Raw genomic sequence first — 19,619 nt, forward strand, 5'->3', positions numbered from 1 at the left:
GGGGAGAAGCAGTCAAAACCGCCTGTTACCTGATCAACAGATCACCATCAGTACCACTGAATTTTGAAGTTCCGGAGAAACTGTGGTCTGGAAAACATCCATCATACTCACACTTAAGAGTATTTGGATGTTTTGCGTACGCACATGTATCCAAGGAGCTCAGACAAAAGCTTGATGCAAGGACCACTCCATGCATTTTCATTGGCTATGGAGATGAAGAATTTGGATACAGACTATGGGATCCAAAGAAAAAAAAGGTGATCAGAAGCAGGGACATTGTGTTCCATGAAAGCCAGACTATAGAAGACATTGAAAAACCTACAATGTCTCAGAAGTCAAATGTTGGTGCTCTAAATTCAGATGCAACACTAAACCCGTTCGATATAGTGACAGAATACATGCCAGAAGCAGAACCTGAGGAAGAAAGGGGTGTTGAGCAGGGGGAGCCACAACCCACTCCACCAGATGTTCCAGGATCATCACAAGGCCCAGATGATGGTGAATCTTCTCAGACTATTCCAGAAGTTCGTAGGTCTGAACGAGGACGGATTCCATCTAGAAGATATACGGAATCCGAGTACCTTCTGCTTACTGAAGATGGAGAACCAGAGAGTTTCCAAGAAGCACTATCTCATAAGGACAAAGAAACATGGTTGTCAGCAATGCAAGATGAGATGGAATCTCTGCAGAAAAATCACACTTATGAGATCGTAGAACTTCCAAAAGGGAAGAAGGCACTAAGAAACAAATGGGTGTTCAAGATGAAGAAAGATGGCAGCGGACAAGTGGTGAAATACAAAGCACGATTGGTAGTCAAAGGATTCCAACAGAAGAAAGGAATTGACTTTGATGATATATTTTCACCAGTAGTCAAGATGACGTCAATCCGAGTTATACTTGGCTTGGTAGCAAGTATGAACTTGGAGCTTGAACAGATGGACGTGAAGACAGCTTTTCTTCACGGAGATTTAAAAGAAGAAATCTATATGGAGCAGCCAGAAGGTTTTGCGGTTTCAGGTGATAACCTCGTTTGCAAGCTTAAGAAAAGCTTGTACGGTCTAAAGCAGGCACCAAGGAAGTGGTACAAGAAGTTTGATTAATGCATGACAAGTCAAGGCTATAAGAAAACTGCTGCAGATGAGTGCGTTTACATTCAGAAATTTTCAGACAGGAGTTTCGTTGCTCTTCTACTTTATGTAGACGATATTATGATCGTGGGAAAGGATGCAACGAAGATTAGTCAGTTGAAGAATGAACTCTCTAAGTTTTTTGAAATGAAGGACTTTGGACCAGCTCAACAGATTTTGGGAATGCAGATTGTTCGAGACAGAAACAACCAACGGTTATGGTTATCTCAGGAGAAGTACATTGAACGTGTGCTCGAGAGGTTCAACATGAACAACGCCAAACCAGTCAGCATTCCACTTGCCAATCATTTCAAGATGAGCAAGAGTGCATGTCCTTTATCCAAGAAAGAGATCGGGGAAATGTCATCAATACCATATTCTTCAGCTGTTGGAAGTTTGATGTATGCAATGGTATGCACAAGGCCAGATATTGCTCATGCAGTGGGAAAGGTGAGTCGTTTTCTCTCCAACCCTGGGAAGCAGCATTGGGAGGCAGTAAAGTGGATTCTCATGTATCTAAAGGGTACTACTAAATTATGTCTTTGTTACGGGGGAGCTGATCCAATATTGGAGGGCTATACGGATGCAGATATGGCCGGAGATATTGATAGTAGCAAATCTACTTCAGGATATATCTACACTTTCGCGGGGGGAGCTGTCTCATGGCAGTCACGACTGCAGAAGTGTGTTGCTTTATCCACAACAGAAGCAGAGTATATTGCTGTCGCTGAAGCTGGGAAAGAAATGTTGTGGCTAAAGCGATATCTTCAAGAACTTGGAATCAAGCAGAAAGAGAACAAGGTACATTGTGACAGTCAAAGTGCTCTCGACTTAAGCAAGAACTCCATGTACCATTCCCGTACAAAGCATATTGATATTCGATATCATTGGATACGTGAAGTTATGGATCGACAACTGTTGAGACTAGTTAAAATTCATACGAAGAAGAATCCAGCAGATATGTTGACAAAAGTGGTAACGCGAGAAAAGTTAGAGCTATGCAGAGACATAGCTGGAATGCTTGTTTTGGATATGGCTGGAGGGGGAGAATTGAAGAACTCAAATTGGAAATCTCCAGCCACTATCTAGAAGGTCCACGGTAGGTGCAGCCATTGTTGATTCTCCAATGGCTGCCATCGTCCATTCACACCAATTAACATGTGCAGAATATCCTCTATAAATAGAGGCTTCAGCTCGTTGTTTAAATCATCTCATTCCCAGTTGAGGAATCCTAATCCCAAGCAGAGGAGATTGAGAGTGTTGTGAGATTTGATTTTTCTCTCAAATTAGTTTGATCTTTGATAGTTTAATTCACAACACAAATTTGGAAGCTAAAAATAGTGAAATTTGGTGAGACTTCAGGAATTTAACCATTGAACATCAGATGATAATACAATGCTGGTGAATACTAAAATGCCGATCACATACAGCGAATGCATGATATATTAACAACAGCCCAACAAAAAAAATGTTAATCGAATTTATCAGAGTCAGGATTCTTCCTTTACGAAATAACTTTGCGGCAAGCGGAACTCTTCTTCCTGAGTCAGAAACTCGCTATCTTCATCATCTGGTTTCTGAATGCGACAATAAGGAAACCAGATATAACGATATTACGAATTGTTGTTAAGTTTGAAGCCAATATAAATCATGCAAAGTACTAAAGGAAAAGAATGTTGATTTCTGATAACTCGAAATGTTACTATCCCTGTCAAGGAAAAATATACACAATCATACATTTTGTGTTTACTTCCATGATTTATATTCTTGTTGCTGAACTTCTTCAAGGATACCAATCTGAAATCTATTGCCTATTCACAAATGCAATTGCTCAGCAGACATGAGGTTAGAGTAAAACAGCACCCTCGACTATATGATCTACATGCTGTATAATACCAAAAAAAAAAAGGCTGTAGCTGTAAATAGGGGTGGGCTCGGGTTTCGGGTCGGATACCCGATCTTTTCGGGTATTGTTTTTACTACCCGACTTTACTCTGGTAACTACCTGACCAGTCGGATATCCGATAGTGTCGGGTTCGGGTATTCATTTTTTTTAAAAAAAACTAACCTTTTCTTATTTTGTGGCTATAGAAAAACCTATCAAGAAAAAGAAAAACCTATCAAGAAAAAATAGGCTTATCAAAATAATTATGTCTAATTTCCACACCAAATTAAACAAAAAAAATCCATATTTGAAACTATTTAAAATAATTGATAATAATTAACAAATATTTTTCCAGAAAAAAAAAATGTAAATCGATACACCGAACAGACTAATTAGAAACATATATACATTTCTCTGGCCCCGCTTAATTTGAATCACTATTTAAACTGCATTTAGCTTTGAGGGTTTTGTTTATTTGATCAGTGCTTCAATTCGGTTATAGACCGTAAGGAGGCATGAGACATTTGTCATCTATGTTCAATAGGGTTGCAAGGTCACTTATGAATTACGATAAAAAAAAGTAGACATGCACTCTTTCTGTGTCATTCATGAACAAATCAATATTAAAAAAAATTAGAAAAAAAATAATTCAGGTTCTCGGGTAGACATTTTCTATCCGAACCCGACGAATTACCCGATGTAGCCGAAAAATGCACCAGATCAACTTCGGGTAACCCGATCCGATTGCCCACCCCTAGCTCTAAAGCTACTAGGATGCAAATATATAATTCTGATATTCCTATTTGGGTAAAGATAAATCTAATTCTTCAATCTCAACTTCTTGGACTCCAGACTCATTTGCATTCTTGTGTCTCATCTACTTTATCAGTTTGAGCATCGAGTAAAACCCAGAAAAGTTTCATAGAAAAAATTTTTGAAAACAGCACTTACTTATTTCGGTATATCCTTTTTTTGTGTACATAAATAGTTGAAGAGAGGAGGAGGAAGGAACATACCACCATTTCCAAGTTGTAAAAGCGATCAAGCAACTTAAGTACATCTTCTGCAGTAAAGGGTCGATTGAAACTGCAAGTCGTAAGATCAAAGCTTCAACATGACGATCAAGGTAAGAATGAAAGGAAAGCCAAGATGGCATAAACATAACCTTCTGCGCATATACTCTGTTAGACCGTAGAGTACGAAGTGCCTGTGCACACCTGTTATACACAATAAATATTTCATCAGAAACTACTATTATATAAAATATCTACTTCCAAAACCTACACAGCTTTTATGCAAAGATTTTTTTTCAACTGTAAGAATTATCGCTGAAAAATCATGCTCAAAGAGGGAAAATTGGCCAAATTCGCCAAGTATAAACTATTATCATTAATTTAACATTAATTTATTCAATATGAATAAACAACCAAATTACAAAAGGTATTTAATTTTGGAGGTTTAAACTATGTAGTATCTTTGGCAAACCAAGTTGGCACACCACTAATGGTTAATTCCAGCTTGTAAGCGATGATAAAAATAGGGTAACTTGAAAAAACAACTAATGTGCTTCTCTAAAATCTGCTAAAACTCCCCTTGAAAAAAACATCAATATGCTAAAACTTCCTCTATTTCCAATTTGAAACTGAAACCCCCTATGAAAAAATAACGAGCTAAATACTCCAATGCTGTTAAATTTGTAGATAAAGCCTTCCTTCAAAAAATTAATAAGCAAAAAACCCTCAATGTAAATACTCCAGTGCTGTTAAATTTGTAGATAAAGCCTTCCTTCAAAAAATTAATAAGCTAAAAAACCTCAATGTAGTTTAACCCCCACGCTGACAATTTTTGTGGTGAACGCATCCTTTGAGCGGTCATATATAAAATAATGCTGAAAGTGCCCTATTCAAAAACAGTATTTTGAACATAATAAAAACATAAATGGTTTTTTACCTTGTTTTATAGCATCTTTAAATTTTCAAATATTGTTTTCAACTTTGAACCCTAAAGTTTCCATATAATTTCACCTATAGGTGCTTACCGTGGATGACAAAAAAAAAAAAAAATTGTTGTCCAGAGAACCTGTAAATTTCACAACATATTAATTTTTAGCTCATTATATTTTTACACGGGGTCGTAGCTAGCTACAGCCTACAGATATAAAAAAAACACTTTGGGTTTTAGCTCTTTCAGAAAATTATTTCACCCCAAATGGGAAACACCATTTAAACTAAAATAAATTTCACGACAAGCAGCCATTTCATCTAGAAGTTCTTAATCACCCGAACAAATATAAGAGCAATCATCCACGATCGAATCAAAATTTACAGATATGTAACACAGAATGCAAAATTTAAGCAACGAAAAAAAAAAATAAAGAAGAAATTAAAACACACCTCGTAGTTTAGCGGGAGGATAGATTTCCAGAGCTTCTAATAATCTCAGCTCCAATTCTACCTCTGTATTCTCCTGAAAATCAATAGATCACAATAACGAACTGAAATTTTTAGTTTTTACGCGCGGATAATGAAAAAATCAGTCACCTTGCGAAGTGCGGAGCTAGAAATTTTGCAAGGAGAATGTACGGAGAGCCCATCTTGTTCTTCCTGTTCCTCGTCCCCTTCCTCTCCCTCTTCCTCTTCTTCTTCCTCTTCCTCTACCTCTACCTCTTCTTCTTTCTTTACTTCCTTCTTAGATCTGCCATTAGCGATTTGCCCCATCCCCCACCCCCACAAAAGATTTCAACAGTAAAATTCAATCTCAGATTGGATTTCGTTTGATTGCATTGGAGTGAGGTCGATTGGTTGATTTGAACTTGAGGTTTAAACTTAGGGTTTTTACAGTTTGTCGAGTGATTCCAGTTGAAACTGCCATGAAATGATGCATGGATGGGCCGAAATCTGAATTCCGAACTGGGCTCAAGTACTATTTTTAAAAATTTAATTAATAAAAATAAAATTCTTGGTTTTTGAATTTCTACTTTAATTTCTAATTTTTTTTTAAAAAAAATCAATTTTCATGGCACTATTTAAAGACAATTTATTTCTTAAAAAAACCAATTGAATTTAAACTGCATCATCATATTCACATGGATAGCTTTTTAGCTTTTACCAATTTAACACATTTTTTTTAATATAGTAAAATTTGTATTATTAGAAACCAACCAGCAAAATTCCCTATCACCCAAACAAACACTTTTAAGTTTAAGCCGAAGAAATAGCAAAACAAGCTAGCGAATGAGCGACCGCATTGGCCGATCACAAGACATGGCTAAGTGCCTAGGGGCATTCTTCGTCCAATATCTCCCTGATTTCCCCCACAATGGTGCCATCATAGTTAAAATTCTCCTTTGACTGATTGAATTCTTGCATGGCCTGAAGGGAGTCCAATGTAATGTGGTGAATCTGTAGGTTGGCGCCGGGCCCTTGTTAATATGATACTATCCTTGATCACAACAAGCTCAGCGTAGGCAACCGATGGGGGTTTATCGATCTTTTTTTCAAATGCAAATGTAGGTTGTCCTCATGATTCCTTACCACTCCTCCAACTGCGTAGCTGTTGGTGATAACATTGTAAGTAGCATCGACATCAAATCTTAGTTGGTACATTGGTGGTGCTATCCATCTCCATGGGGAGGGGCTCTTGCCCGATTTTTTTGAGAGAGAGAGAGAGTCGAGCTGCATTAAATTCTCTCAGCGATGGCTCACTCCACTCGGTATTAATGTTCCTGTCCCTTTCCCCTCTGCCGTGCACCACTTTCAGCCTCTCGGTCCATATTGCATAGGTGTGCATAGCGAAAGATTCGAAATCCTTCGTGTTCAGTCTGTCTTCATCCACGTGAAGATATCAAACGAGTGTCTAAGGATATTACATGTTTCTAGATTGTCCAGAATTGACTGACTAGGTGATAGTTCAAGTGATTGTGAGAAATAGGCTTTACTGTACCCATCGAGTGTCAAAAGTGGTAACGTGCTCGCCATTCCCCACATGCCAGAACAACCTTTTTGTGGCCTCCATCACATCTTGGTGCTGGAAATACCTTGATTTAAGAACACGAGCCAGTAGTAAATCCAGATTGATTATGATTTGCCAAATTTGTTTAGCTAGAAGCGCTTGATTGAAGGTTTCAAGGTGGCGGAATCCCATCCCTCCCATAAACTTTGGCTTACAAAGAGCTTTCCAAGTTTTTCAATCCACCCTTTTTTTCGTTCATCCATCCCCTACCAGAAATTAGAGCATTTTTTCTCAATCTCCTCACAAGTTGCTTTCGGAATGTGTGAAGCAAGACATTGCATAAGTAGGCATCGACTGCCGATTTAATTAGTGTCTCTTTTGTCCCGACGGAAAAGGTTTTCCTTCCCCACCCTGCATCCGTTTCACCACCTTTTCCACAAGGTATCTGAACTGAAGTTTCTTGTTTCTGACAGAGAAGATAGGCAGGCCCTAATACACCTCATGGTGCTTCACAACAGGAGCCGCTATTGAAGTTTTCATGTTGTCCGCCTATTAACATATGCATTATCTCACATTCATTTTAATATTAGTGATACGACCAGATGAATTGGATTTCAAGATGAGTGGGCAATTTCACCGGATCGGATTATTATTTCTCATGGAAGGGTTCTTCTTGGCTTTTGAAATATCTACACACTCAAAATAGTAGAGATCGTTAGTGTGACGCCGAAAGGTTTTCCTGTGTGGCAACTCCGACGCTCAAGTCAGTCAAGTGTGTTCTTGAGAGAATATGTATTTCTTAGCAAGAGAGTATATATCTGAATGCATTAATATCAAGCAAATTTTGTATTTATAGGAGGAGAATCAATGATGACTTTATTTTCAGTGCCCAGCTGCTACTAATGATGGATGATTGCACATGCCTTGCTGACTGACACTGTTAAGTCTGAAAACCCGTACCTACTTTGATCGAGTCACATCACTCTTGCGTGCGCTGAAAAACCTCCTAATGATGACTAAGTCATGGTACCCCGTACCTGTGAGCTCAAACATGACACAAAGTATCTTTGGGGCAGAGCACTTGTTCTGGCTTGTTTTACCCGGGCTTTTAATACTCAGGCTACTACTATCCAGGCTCTTATTGCCCGGGCTTAGAGATGAACTTAGCTCCTGCTGAACACAGGGTAGGGCTGCTCCACTTTCATGGCTACCCTAATTCATATTGGAGATGATCCGGATGCAAGGTATTTCCCAGAGTATCACTCCCGGGGTATCAATTAGCATTCATTATTTGTGAATCTCACTACACGTCCATTCATCTTTATCCTAATTTTATATTAAATAAATACATTTTCAATTTGATTTACTCTAACTTAAATTATTATTACTTAAAATAAATAAATAATAATAATAATACTTATAAATATATTTATTGCTTAAAATTATTTGATCTTATTTTACGAGTATAATTTATTTAAAATTAAAGTATTATTATAAATTTTGAAATGAAGAAGTATCACATAGAAAAAAATTGACATATGCTACATTCCATCAGTTACTTTGCAATATATTAATTAAAATAAAATTACATTAGTTGAAAATTAAAATAACCGAAGGTCATGTATTATATTTCTCCCAAATATCTTGACAGAGGTTCGAGGATAATAATTTGTTCCTCAGTCATCTGTGAAATATCATTCGAAAGGATTGCACATATTTCCGCTGAACTTTAGATGTGACAACTTATGTTTTCATATCCTCTATTTCAAGTTGTTTTTGTTTCATTTCGACTTCATCTTTTTTCATACTTGTATACTCAGTAAACTTTATAAACATATTGTCCAAATTTATTATCATACACTCCATGTTCGATTAATTTTGACATTTTCTCTTTTTTTGTTGTCTTCTGACCTACTGGACGACGAGTTTCTTCTTCATTTATGTTTATATGTAGACTCATCTTGGTTGGATGAGGTGTTGCTTGCTCTAGACTCCGAGGTCCTCGCCTTGTTCATGCCAGCAATGTGATCAACAGATTGCTCTAAACATGCTCGAGACTAAATATGACGTTATTTTCTTCGCGATATTTTTAATATACAAGCATGATCTAGAAAGTAATTTATTTTTTTAAAAAACATTAATCTGTCAGGCGGTTCAAACAATTGAACACTAGGCTGATGTGGTTCACATCGGTTTGAATATCACACACATATAGATTTGGACAGCAATGTAGGTTTTCTAATATCAGAATTAATTTGGTCCCTTTGAGAATTTGCACATTGCCGATTCCTTATTTCTTGATCGGCCCGCACATAGACCTTGGTGTTAACGTTACATTTTGTTTCTGCATATGTCTTATCTTTTCCTTTTTCTTTCAAGATGGCTTCGATGTCTAATATCCATCTCCTCCCACAATCAAAATTCTCATCTTTTTACGAACAGAATGCCACAAATTCAATTGCATCAACAACAAACAGAAGAAGAGCCCATTTGGAATTTCCACCACTCTCAAAAAAGATAAGAGTCTACAAAACCTGTGATTTTTCCGAGCACACAAGTTTGTTGGACTCAATGAAATATTGAAGCAGCATGATTCTCATAAATCTTGTATCACAAAAGCTGCAGCAGTTGATGCAGAGGGTCGTGAGATCGAAATTACGAACGGGTTCTTATTGTTTAAGACAATTTTCATGCCATGTAATGCCTTTTGAACTAAGAATCACGTTTCTTTGTATTTCAGGTCTGCTAGGCCTGGTAAGAGCTTTGCAAAGAGATATCCGGCTTTGGTTACAGGGTTCTTTTCTTTACATGGTGAACATTTTTTGTCTCTTCAGTGTTTTTTCCTTTTAGAAAAAGAAAAGAAAAGGTCACATTTATGCACCTAATGTAACTTCAACCACACCTGTTTGAGTGGCCACTTCTTATATTCATGATTGGCTGTTAGAAAAACCAAAATCCAACAAGGAATTGCAGAGTGATAGTCAAGCTTAACACGCTTTTTCAACCAACGAGACCATTGTTTTGGAATTCAACTCTCTTAAATAGTCTTAATGGACTTGAGCTCCAAAAGGCAACATGGGAAAAACTAGCCGTAAGCTATTGATTGGCGATTGAAAGTCATCTTAAGTAGAACGCTGTTGGGCAATGTTTTGAGTCGCAAATCAACTTAACAATGAATTATAGAAATGATACTTAAAATTAAGAGATTCTCAATCTCTACATTATTTTTCCAAGTTGTGCTTGGCTAAGAGACTTTCCTAAGTCCTAACTGTCTCCGTTCAAAAATTTTTCCTCTTCTGCAGATTGGAGTTTCTTACTGTCTGGTTAGCTGGGCTGTTGGGCTACCGAAACGTGCAGTGAGTTTCATCCTATAACCTAGTATTAGTATTTCAAGGCACTAGCGTCCGGATCAACTGAATAGAATCGATGATGTCTTCTTCCTTTAAATTCTCGATTTCTTCTGTTGATTGCTCTCCAGTCATCATATCGATAACAAGTTTCCCAAGAAGAAGGAAAGGAAATGTACAATAACACTTCAAAAACACACTCATGGGAAAAAGAATGGTACTTTAGACTAACTGCGTTCTTCATTCAGTTTTCAACAGCCTCGGAGCCATTTTTTAATGCTGGTGCGTCACAGTTTGTATCAGGCCACCAGATTCCATTATCCTTGTGGCTTTTCCACGACTTTGTTCAAACTTGAATTTAAAAAGGGCAAACTGATATTTTAGTCGGATAGGCATGTATTTTTTTTTTTTTTTTGATATTTTGATTATTTATACTGTTCAATTCCAATTTTAGTTATGTATTTTTTCATTCTTTAACAATTTAGTCATTTTATATCAAACAAAAGTGTCAGGTGTTCAAACATCAATGTTATGTCGAGGTCTTGTAGGTGCCACAGCAATGTCACGTAAGAAAAAGACTAAAGCAAAAAATAACGAAGGTAACGAAACAAGAATGAAATTTGACAATATAGATCAAAATTCTAGAGAGACAAACACACATAAATAATATTGCAGTTTTACTTTTAAAAAATGACATTCTGTTGTCAGAATAGGCATGATCACGAGTTAGATATCACGTGTTTAAAGTCAAATATGGTCTTTTTTAAAGTTCAAATTGACCGTGATTATATCAACCCAAACACCACTAAAAGAACAATTTATTGAATGTTCTTTTTATATTTTATTGACATAATAGTGTTGCACAATATATTGAACAATAAAGTACAATATACTTTCATAAAAAATCAGTGAACTAAATGGTGAACAAAATACAGTAGAGCAAAGCTTAAAGTAAACCAAACAGAGGTCTGTACGAAGTACAATGTCCTTAAAACAGATTTGTCTCCTCTTGTATGTGCTTGAGGATCGTCTTGAACGTCTGTTTCCCAGAATACAATGGAACAACTAACAGTGACTTAGCACGAGACACTACTACGGCGAACTGAAAAGCGTATATTCACTTTATCACCGAAATTTAATGGAGGCCAAATAGAAGGCTAACAATATGAAATGTAAGAAAATGCTTGAAAGAGATTTTGAGTTTTGTAAAAATCATTTACATGTATTTGAAATGAGGAAATGAACATATTATATATAAGCCCCAAAATGCACACCAAGAGTCATGCAAGATTAATTAACTCAATCAGTCTTCCCATTAACTCAAAATATGAAGAGCCAAAAGTTTTCAATTAACTCAAGTATGTGGAAAGCCAAAAGACACTTTCACAATAATGAGTCACAACTAACTCAAAAATGTGGAGAGCCAAAAGACAATTCCATATTCATGAGACATAATTTTTATTCAAACTCTAAATTTGATTCAAATTTCCAACGATCTCCCACATGAATGAAAATTGATACAAATCTTGGTGACAAAGTTCTACTGTTGAATCCTGCATAGGATAGGTAGGTGTTACCCTTTGAACCTTCCCTAATGAAATATATTTGCTTTGTTAGCTGACCAGTAGACATGATGTCCTTGAACTGTTATGTCATTTATGTAAACTAAGTTATACTTCACACAAGACTCTCCCTGATACTATTCAGTTCTCATGATCGTGTTCGTTTTGGCCATGAACACATGTATGGTTATGCGAGAGGGTCTATAATTGTGCCTAAAAATTCTTTTGAAGCGGCCCCACTTCTATCTCACATAGGTGATTCTATATTTTTCTCACCAGAATCATTAATAGTCGTAAGTTTATCCTCAACATTTACTTCTTCATAATAGAAATTTACTAGGGATAACCCCCATAGTGATCTACCAAATCAGTGTGATTAAGTTGTCCCATTGAACCTAGTTCTTTGGATCCCCAGTCAGCGTAAGTTGGGTTTTCCTTCGCACCAATTTATTCTATAGGCTTAAGCCACATTCCCCTTGATGATTTCGCAACTAACTCTCTGTTTAATCCCTTCGTTAGCGGATCCACTATATTATCCTTTGATTTTACATAGTCAACAGAAATAACTCCAGTTAAGAGTAGTTGTCTAATGATGTTGTGTCTACGACGTATATGTCTAGACTTACCAATATACATATCATTTTGTGCCCTTCCAATCGTAGATTGGCTATCACAATGTATGCATATAGTCGGCACAGGTTTTTCCCATCCTGGAACATCTTCTAAGAATCGATGGAGCCATTCAGCATCTTCAGCACATTTGTCGAGAGCTATAAACTCAGATTTCATCGTGGATCTAGCTATTACAGTGTGTTTAGAAGATTTCCATGCAATTGCTGCACCTTCTAAAGTGAATATAAATCCACTTGTAGATTTTGAGTTTTTCATACCAAATATCCAGTTAGCATCACTGTATAATTCAATAACAGCGGGATATCTTGTATAGTGCAGTCCAAGGTCACTAGTGTACCTTAAGTACCATAGCAATCTGATAATTGCTTTCCAGTGTTCGACTTCTGGGTTACTCGTAAATCTACTCAATTTGCTTACTGCATAAGCTAAGTCTGGTCTTGTACAACTCATTAAGTACATCAGACTTCCAATGACGAGAGAGTATTCTAATGAGATATACTCTTACCTCGAATCTTTGATAGATACTGACTGGTATCTATCAGGGTTCTAGCCAATGCAGAGTCATTTTTATTGAATTTCTCAAGTATTTTGTCCACATAATGTGACAGATTTAGAACTAGGCCTTCAGATGTTCTATGAATTTTAATTCCAAGAATCACATCGGCTAAGCCCAAATATTTCATGTCAAATCTTGAGTTTAATAACTTCTTGGTGGATTTAATCATATTATCATTACTACCAATGATAAGTATATCATCTACGTAAATACATAAAATGACGAATTCATTTTCAGTATTATTTATGTATACACATTTGTCACATTCACTGAATTTAAATCCACTTTCTATCATGGCTTTATCAAATTTTTCGTGTCATTGTTTTGGTGCTTATTTTAAGCCATATAGAGACTTCACCAGTTTACAAACCTTATTTTCTTACTCAGTCGCAGAAAATCCTCAGGTTGTTCCATGTAAATTTCTTCTTCTAGATCTCCATTTAGAAAAGCTGTGTTTACGTCTATTTGGTGTATTTCAAGATTTCGCAAGACGACAATTCAAATATCACACGAATAGAGGTTATTCTTGATACAGGAGAACATGTGTCAAAGTAATCAAGCCTTTCACGTTGATGGTAAGCTTTAATTACCAATCTGGCTCTATGGTTCCATCTGATTTCATTTTCCGTTTGAAAGTCCATTTACAGTCTAGTGGTTTGCTTTCCGGAGAAAGATTCACTAATTCTCATGTATGCTTTTGTAAAATGGATTCTATTTCGGAATTGATAGCATCTTTCCATAGAGGTCCCTCATATGAACTCACTGCTGCCTTGAAGCTTTGAGGTTCACTTTTCATCATGAAAGTGATGAAATTCGGACCAAATGATTTCTCAGCCCTAGCTCTTTTGCTACGTCTAGGTTCAATATATAGGTTAAGCTCCCGTTCTTTTTCAATCGTCTCATATAATCTTTTGGATGAACTTGGTTCTTCCTTAGAATTTCAAGGAAACATGTGTTCAAAGAACGAAGCATTTTTTGATTCCATTATCGTATTCTTGTGAATATCATGTATTTGAGATTCATGTACAAGAAAACGATACGCTCTATTGTTTTGAGCATATCCAATGAAAATGCAATCAACAGTTTGTGATCCTATCTTTACTTTCTTTGGAGTGAATACAGCTACATTGGCAAGATACCCCCACACTTACAAGTATTGGTAGGAAAGACTTCTATATTTCCATAAATCAAATGGACTTTTATCTTACTTCTTTCGGGACACCTTATTTAAAAGGTAATTTACCGTTAGAACAGCTCCCCCCACATGTTCTGAGGTAAACCGAAACTTAATAACAATGCATTTATTATTTCTTTCAATGTGCGATTCTTTCTCTCTGCAATGTCATTTTACTGAGGAGAATAAGGCACAGTTCTTTTGTGTTTGATACTATGTTGAGCACAAAACTCAGTAAATGATTATTCATATTCACCTACACGATCACTTCTTAGCACTTTAATTTTCTTGCTAAGTTGATTTTCAACTTCACTTTTATAGTGGACATATTTTTCAGTTGCTTCATCTTTACTTTTAAGGAGATACACATAACAAAACTTTGTGTTGTCGTCAACAAAAGTAATGAATTATTTATTTCCACCACATGTTTGCACACCTTTTAATTCAAATATATCACTGTGAATTAGACCAAGTGATTCATTATTTTTTTGTTGGAGGAGAAAAATTTCTCATTTTCTAAATTTGACCATGCTCGACAATATTTGCCTTAACAGAAATTGAAAAAAACACTCGTCTTTCAGAACTCTTGTTGTCTTCCTCAATACGAAGTCGAACAATGAGCTCTTTAACATTCATCTCCTTTCGCTTATGTTTTAAATAGTTTTTGAAATCCTTCCAAGCTGGTGGTAGCTTCTCAACAATAGCAGCCACTTGGAAAGATTCGCTCAAAGTCTTCCCCTCATCATGAATCTCTTGAAGAATCGCTTGGAGTTCTTGAACTTGGCTGATAACCGGCTTTAAATCCACCATTTTAAAATCCAGAAAACAGCCTACAATAAATTTCTTGGCCCCGACACAATTGGTTTTATACTTTCTGTCAAGGGATTCCTATAGCTCTTTAACTATTTCCATTTCGCATAACACATTGTAGAGCGAATCAGCTAATGCATTCAGTACATAATTCCGGCATTGGAAATCAGAATAATTACATGTCTCATAGCACTGATGGATTCAACATCTCTTTCATCCTCTTTGAGTTTAGGAGTATCCTCTTATAGGAATATAGCCAGGTTGAGCATCGTCAAGTAAAATAACATTTTTTGCTGCCACCTCAATAGCAGCAGTACATGGGGTAACATGAGGGACGAGTTGAGGCACCATAGTAGGGAAAACATGACCAGTTTCCCTTAGCTAGTTAGTTTTAGTATCCATATTGAAAGAAACCACGTAATGAGTGTAACAGAATCTGTTTTAAGTTTTTTGCACAATACATCGAACGATAAAGTACAGTAAACTTTCGTAAAACCAGTGAACTAAATGGTGAAGAAAACACAGTAGAGAAAATCTTAAAATAAACCAAACCGAGGCCTGCATGAAGTACATGATCCTTAAAGCAGATTCGTCCACTCCTGTATGTGCTTCGAAGATCGTCTTGGACGTCTATTTCCTAAGATACAATGGAACAACCAGCAGTGACTTAGCACGAGGCACTACTACGACGAACTGAAAACGTACCTTCACTTTATCATCGAAATTTAACGGAGGCCAAATGGAAATGTAACAATATGAAATACATGAGAATGCTTGAAATAGATCTTGAGTATTTGTAAAAATCATTTACATGTATTTGAAATAAAGAAATGAACACACTATTTATAAGCCTCAAAATGCACACCAAAAGTCATGCAAAATTAATTAGCTCAATTAATATTCTCATTAACTCAAGAATATGAAGAGCCACAAGACACTTCCACATTCACGAGACATAATTTTTATTCAAACTCTAATTTGATTCAAATTTTCAACAAATAGTACATAAAACACCTACGTAATTTTTTTTCTAAAAAAATGAAAATTTTATATTTTGTGTAAAGATGAGTCCAAATGTAATCTTGAAGATGAAATTTAATATTCAGGACAGGCAGTTTGGTGGTTATTGAATATACGTTGAACCACACCTGATATTAATTTTGCAAAGACCAAAGTCTGGCCTAGATGGGGGCCTCTCTTCTTTGATACAATAATTTAGTGGGCACTTTCACTTACAAAAATATTGCAAAAATTCTTAGAAAGCTAATTCTATGATATGTTTAAGAAATTTAAATATTGATAAATACAAGACAAGGTACAACATTTAAAACCTCGCATCTCAAATTCACACGGAACAGATCATGGATTCATTCGCATTAAGTCTCATATCGCAATAAGTAAATAAACAATACATGTGTCGTGTAGCATGAGCAGTGCGGTGAAGACGATCACTTGCCCGAATTTTAAATTTTCTTCTGTCTTCAATCAACCAAATTTTTTTTTCATGAAGTATTTTAGTTATGTTTTTGGTGCAAGATGTCTTGAAACACTAAAATAACATAGTTGAAGTTAAAGAAGAGAGCAATTAAAAATAATTATGTATATCCAAATTAAAAGATGAAGAGTTGAACCCTTTCATCTTAATCAAGCTGGGTCAGGATTAGATCAAGCCGACAAGTTTATGACCGTTGGGAATAAAAATAAGCTCGAGAAACACACATACACATGCATAGGACAATGAAGTCGAGAGTACACGTAAAGCTTTTGGGTTTTTATTAAACATAAAATAAATAAATATATTTTTATTTAACATTAGCTCATAATGTCATTGTTAATTAACCAACATATAATAATACTGTCCAAATGTAGGCTTCAATTGGTACATTATATTATTATATACATTCAGGGATATGCAAGAAAAGTCACTTGAATTGACACCAATAACTCCTTTCACTGCCAAAACCCTCCTGTAGTTTGTACAAGTTGTCCATCTCGAGTGCACAGTTTTCTGTTCACCGGATTTTCTCTCAAATTCTTGAAGATCTTGAAAATAATGGCTGTTTTTGTAGTGTATTTATTGATTCTGTTTGCCATGGCTATTCATTCAGGTATTACTCTTGCTTTTTTGTAGTATTTAGTCATCTGTACTGATACATTTTTCCCTTTCTTGAAGGGTTTGTAAAGATGTAATCTTTATGTATCTTGTTGGGCCTTTACTACAGTTTCCTGGCATTCTCCGATAAAATGTGAGCTTTTGATTCACAGATGCAGCTTATTGCGTTTGCAACAGTGGGTTGAATGAAACAATTCTCCAGAAAAATATAGATTACGCTTGTGGAAGTGGAGCTGATTGTTCAGGAATACATCAAAATGGGGCTTGTTTTAACCCAAACACAGTCAAGGACCACTGCAATTATGCTGTTAACAGTTATTACCAGAGGAAGGGCCAAACTCCTGGGAGCTGTGATTTTTCAGGCACAGCCACAGTTACTGCAAATTCCCCTAGTAAGCCTCAATACATTCACAAAAGTGTCTTTTCTTTTTTAGCCATTGAAACCAAAGAAATACTCAACTTTTGTCTTATTGTTTGTGCTTTGTTTGATAATTTGCAGATGCTGTTACTGGATGTGTGTATCAATCTAGTCCAAGGTTTGCTGTTCTTTTCTTTATATATAGCAGTGTTGTATGTCGTTATATTCTTTTCATTATATCAAGAAATGTTGTTGAATGGGAATAGAAGTAAAGTATGCAGTGAAACTGGGACAAGTCATTCTTCATTCCAATGTAAAGATCTGAGCAACAACCATTGGAATATCAATGGTGCTCCAAGACTGTTGGTCCCAGCTGTGTCCTCGTCTCTACAGATGTTTAGCCCAATGTGTAGAATAGGGGTGCTTCGATGCTACCATATGGGCAATGCCGAAAGTTAAAATCTTGTGTACCAATATTGTGAAAACTTCTCACTGGTTCTGAGGTTTGGTTCATGACACTATAGGTATGAATTGATTGATTGATTCCCATGGGCAATGGAAGATCCAATTCCCATTTTAAGAGAGTTTTAAATACATTTGGTTCCAGGTCTGCACCTAAATAAAGCACATCAATTGAATCAAGTGAGCTTTATTGATTAATATGTCCCTTTATTTGTCACCATTCTACATGTTCTGCATCTCAGATTATTAAGCATTGTTCATGACATGCCATATTTTAAAAGTATATCAAGTTGTATAATTCTTGTGCAAAGTAGGTTCTATTATTCTTTAACAAAGTAGGCTTACTAAATTAGACATTTTGGATATTCAATATATCTTGATTCTACTCTATTCCTGTGCAGCGGCGGCGGAGGAACACCTACAACCATCAACGGCACCAACCCGGGTACGTTTCCAGGCTTAACAGTGCCTCCAGGTGGCTCCGGATTCGACAGCAGTGCTAGAAAAACGCTGCTGTCTCGAAGCACTATGACCTCTACGCTATTACCATTCTTCTTTTCAACTTTCTTCCTTTATGGCTTGATGTGAATGTTAAGGAAAGACAAGATGATATAATTGGCACGAGGGTTTAATCGCATTCCTCATAAATTGAGGAAAGGGGGAAAAGACTTGGGAAAGATTAAAATAGACCAATTCTTAAATTATTTGTTTATTATTTAATGAGATCTTCAGACCCTCATGTTTCATAGTTATGCTAATTGTTAAGCATTTTGTATATTTATTATTATTATTATTATTATTATTAACTATTAAGTGCCAAGTCTTTATCCAAGAACATTCATTTTCACAATATCCTCAAAACAAAAAATGATTAAAAAATGCAAACATTATATTTGATTAGAAATATATATATTTCATGAATTTTTTTTAATATAATTAAATTTGTATTTTATACAATTTATATAAGAGACGGTCTTTTGTGAGACGGTCTCACGAATCTTTATCTGTGAGACGGATCAACCTTATCGATATTCACAATAAAAAGTAATATTATTAGCATAAAAGTAATAGGGGCCTCGATGAATGTACAATTGTTCTCTAATAAATTTCTTAATTCTACTGACGTAAGTGTTTTTGTGTTTTTCTAGGTTCACCCTTTCCGCAGCACACACCGTAACAAAGTTCTCTAGTCATCCAAATCTTTTTCTCTATAGAAATTTGGAAAATTTTAAAAAATATAATCTTGGTCAAACTAAGTTTTTGAAAAACAACCATATCCAGATGAATTCGAGTGTTTTTAATGATTCATTAATACGAGAATATTAATTTTTCGGAAGATATCCAATATCCATCCATAGGAAAATCCCAAAACCAATTCGAACAATTTATATGTTAAGAAGAGTTTTGAGTATTGAAATTCGAAAAAGACAGTTGAAATTTTCGAATAAGAGATTATTTATAGTAAGGTTTTCGTGAGCTTAATTTAATTTCTTTTGGGTTCTAAAGGCTAAATAACATAATATATATACACATATTAATGCCTTTTTTTGCGCCATGTCACATGGGACCTGACTCAATGACTTGTTTCATTGACAAAAACTTGTGTGACACAGTCTCACGGGTCGTATTTTATGAGACGGA

The 19,619-nt window shown here is 35.8% G+C and overlaps 3 protein-coding genes across 3 annotated transcripts; 1 reads left to right on the forward strand and 2 right to left on the reverse strand.

Moving 5' to 3' along the window:
- Positions 1 to 2,465: 2,465 nt before the first annotated feature.
- Positions 2,466 to 5,864, reverse strand: LOC142543526 (uncharacterized). The gene is made up of 5 exons (XM_075650841.1): positions 5,553 to 5,864; positions 5,406 to 5,478; positions 4,178 to 4,229; positions 4,029 to 4,098; positions 2,466 to 2,704 (listed from the first exon to the last, which is right to left on the reverse strand). Exons 1-5 carry the CDS (start codon positions 5,727 to 5,729, stop codon positions 2,618 to 2,620), a joined length of 459 nt encoding a protein of 152 aa, XP_075506956.1. The 5' UTR covers positions 5,730 to 5,864; the 3' UTR covers positions 2,466 to 2,617.
- A 6,455-nt stretch (positions 5,865 to 12,319) lies between these two features.
- On the reverse strand, positions 12,320 to 12,955 carry LOC142542064 (secreted RxLR effector protein 161-like). Its single transcript, XM_075648510.1, has one exon. The coding sequence runs from the start codon at positions 12,953 to 12,955 to the stop codon at positions 12,320 to 12,322; it is 636 nt and encodes a 211-aa protein (XP_075504625.1).
- A 4,033-nt stretch (positions 12,956 to 16,988) lies between these two features.
- Positions 16,989 to 18,729, forward strand: LOC142541716 (PLASMODESMATA CALLOSE-BINDING PROTEIN 2-like). Its single transcript, XM_075648181.1, has 4 exons — positions 16,989 to 17,153; positions 17,311 to 17,550; positions 17,658 to 17,694; positions 18,380 to 18,729. Exons 1-4 carry the CDS (start codon positions 17,099 to 17,101, stop codon positions 18,564 to 18,566), a joined length of 519 nt encoding a protein of 172 aa, XP_075504296.1. The 5' UTR covers positions 16,989 to 17,098; the 3' UTR covers positions 18,567 to 18,729.
- Positions 18,730 to 19,619: the final 890 nt, after the last annotated feature.

Source organism: Primulina tabacum, chromosome 4 (assembly GCF_025594145.1).
Source record: "Primulina tabacum isolate GXHZ01 chromosome 4, ASM2559414v2, whole genome shotgun sequence".
NCBI lineage: Eukaryota > Viridiplantae > Streptophyta > Magnoliopsida > Lamiales > Gesneriaceae > Primulina > Primulina tabacum.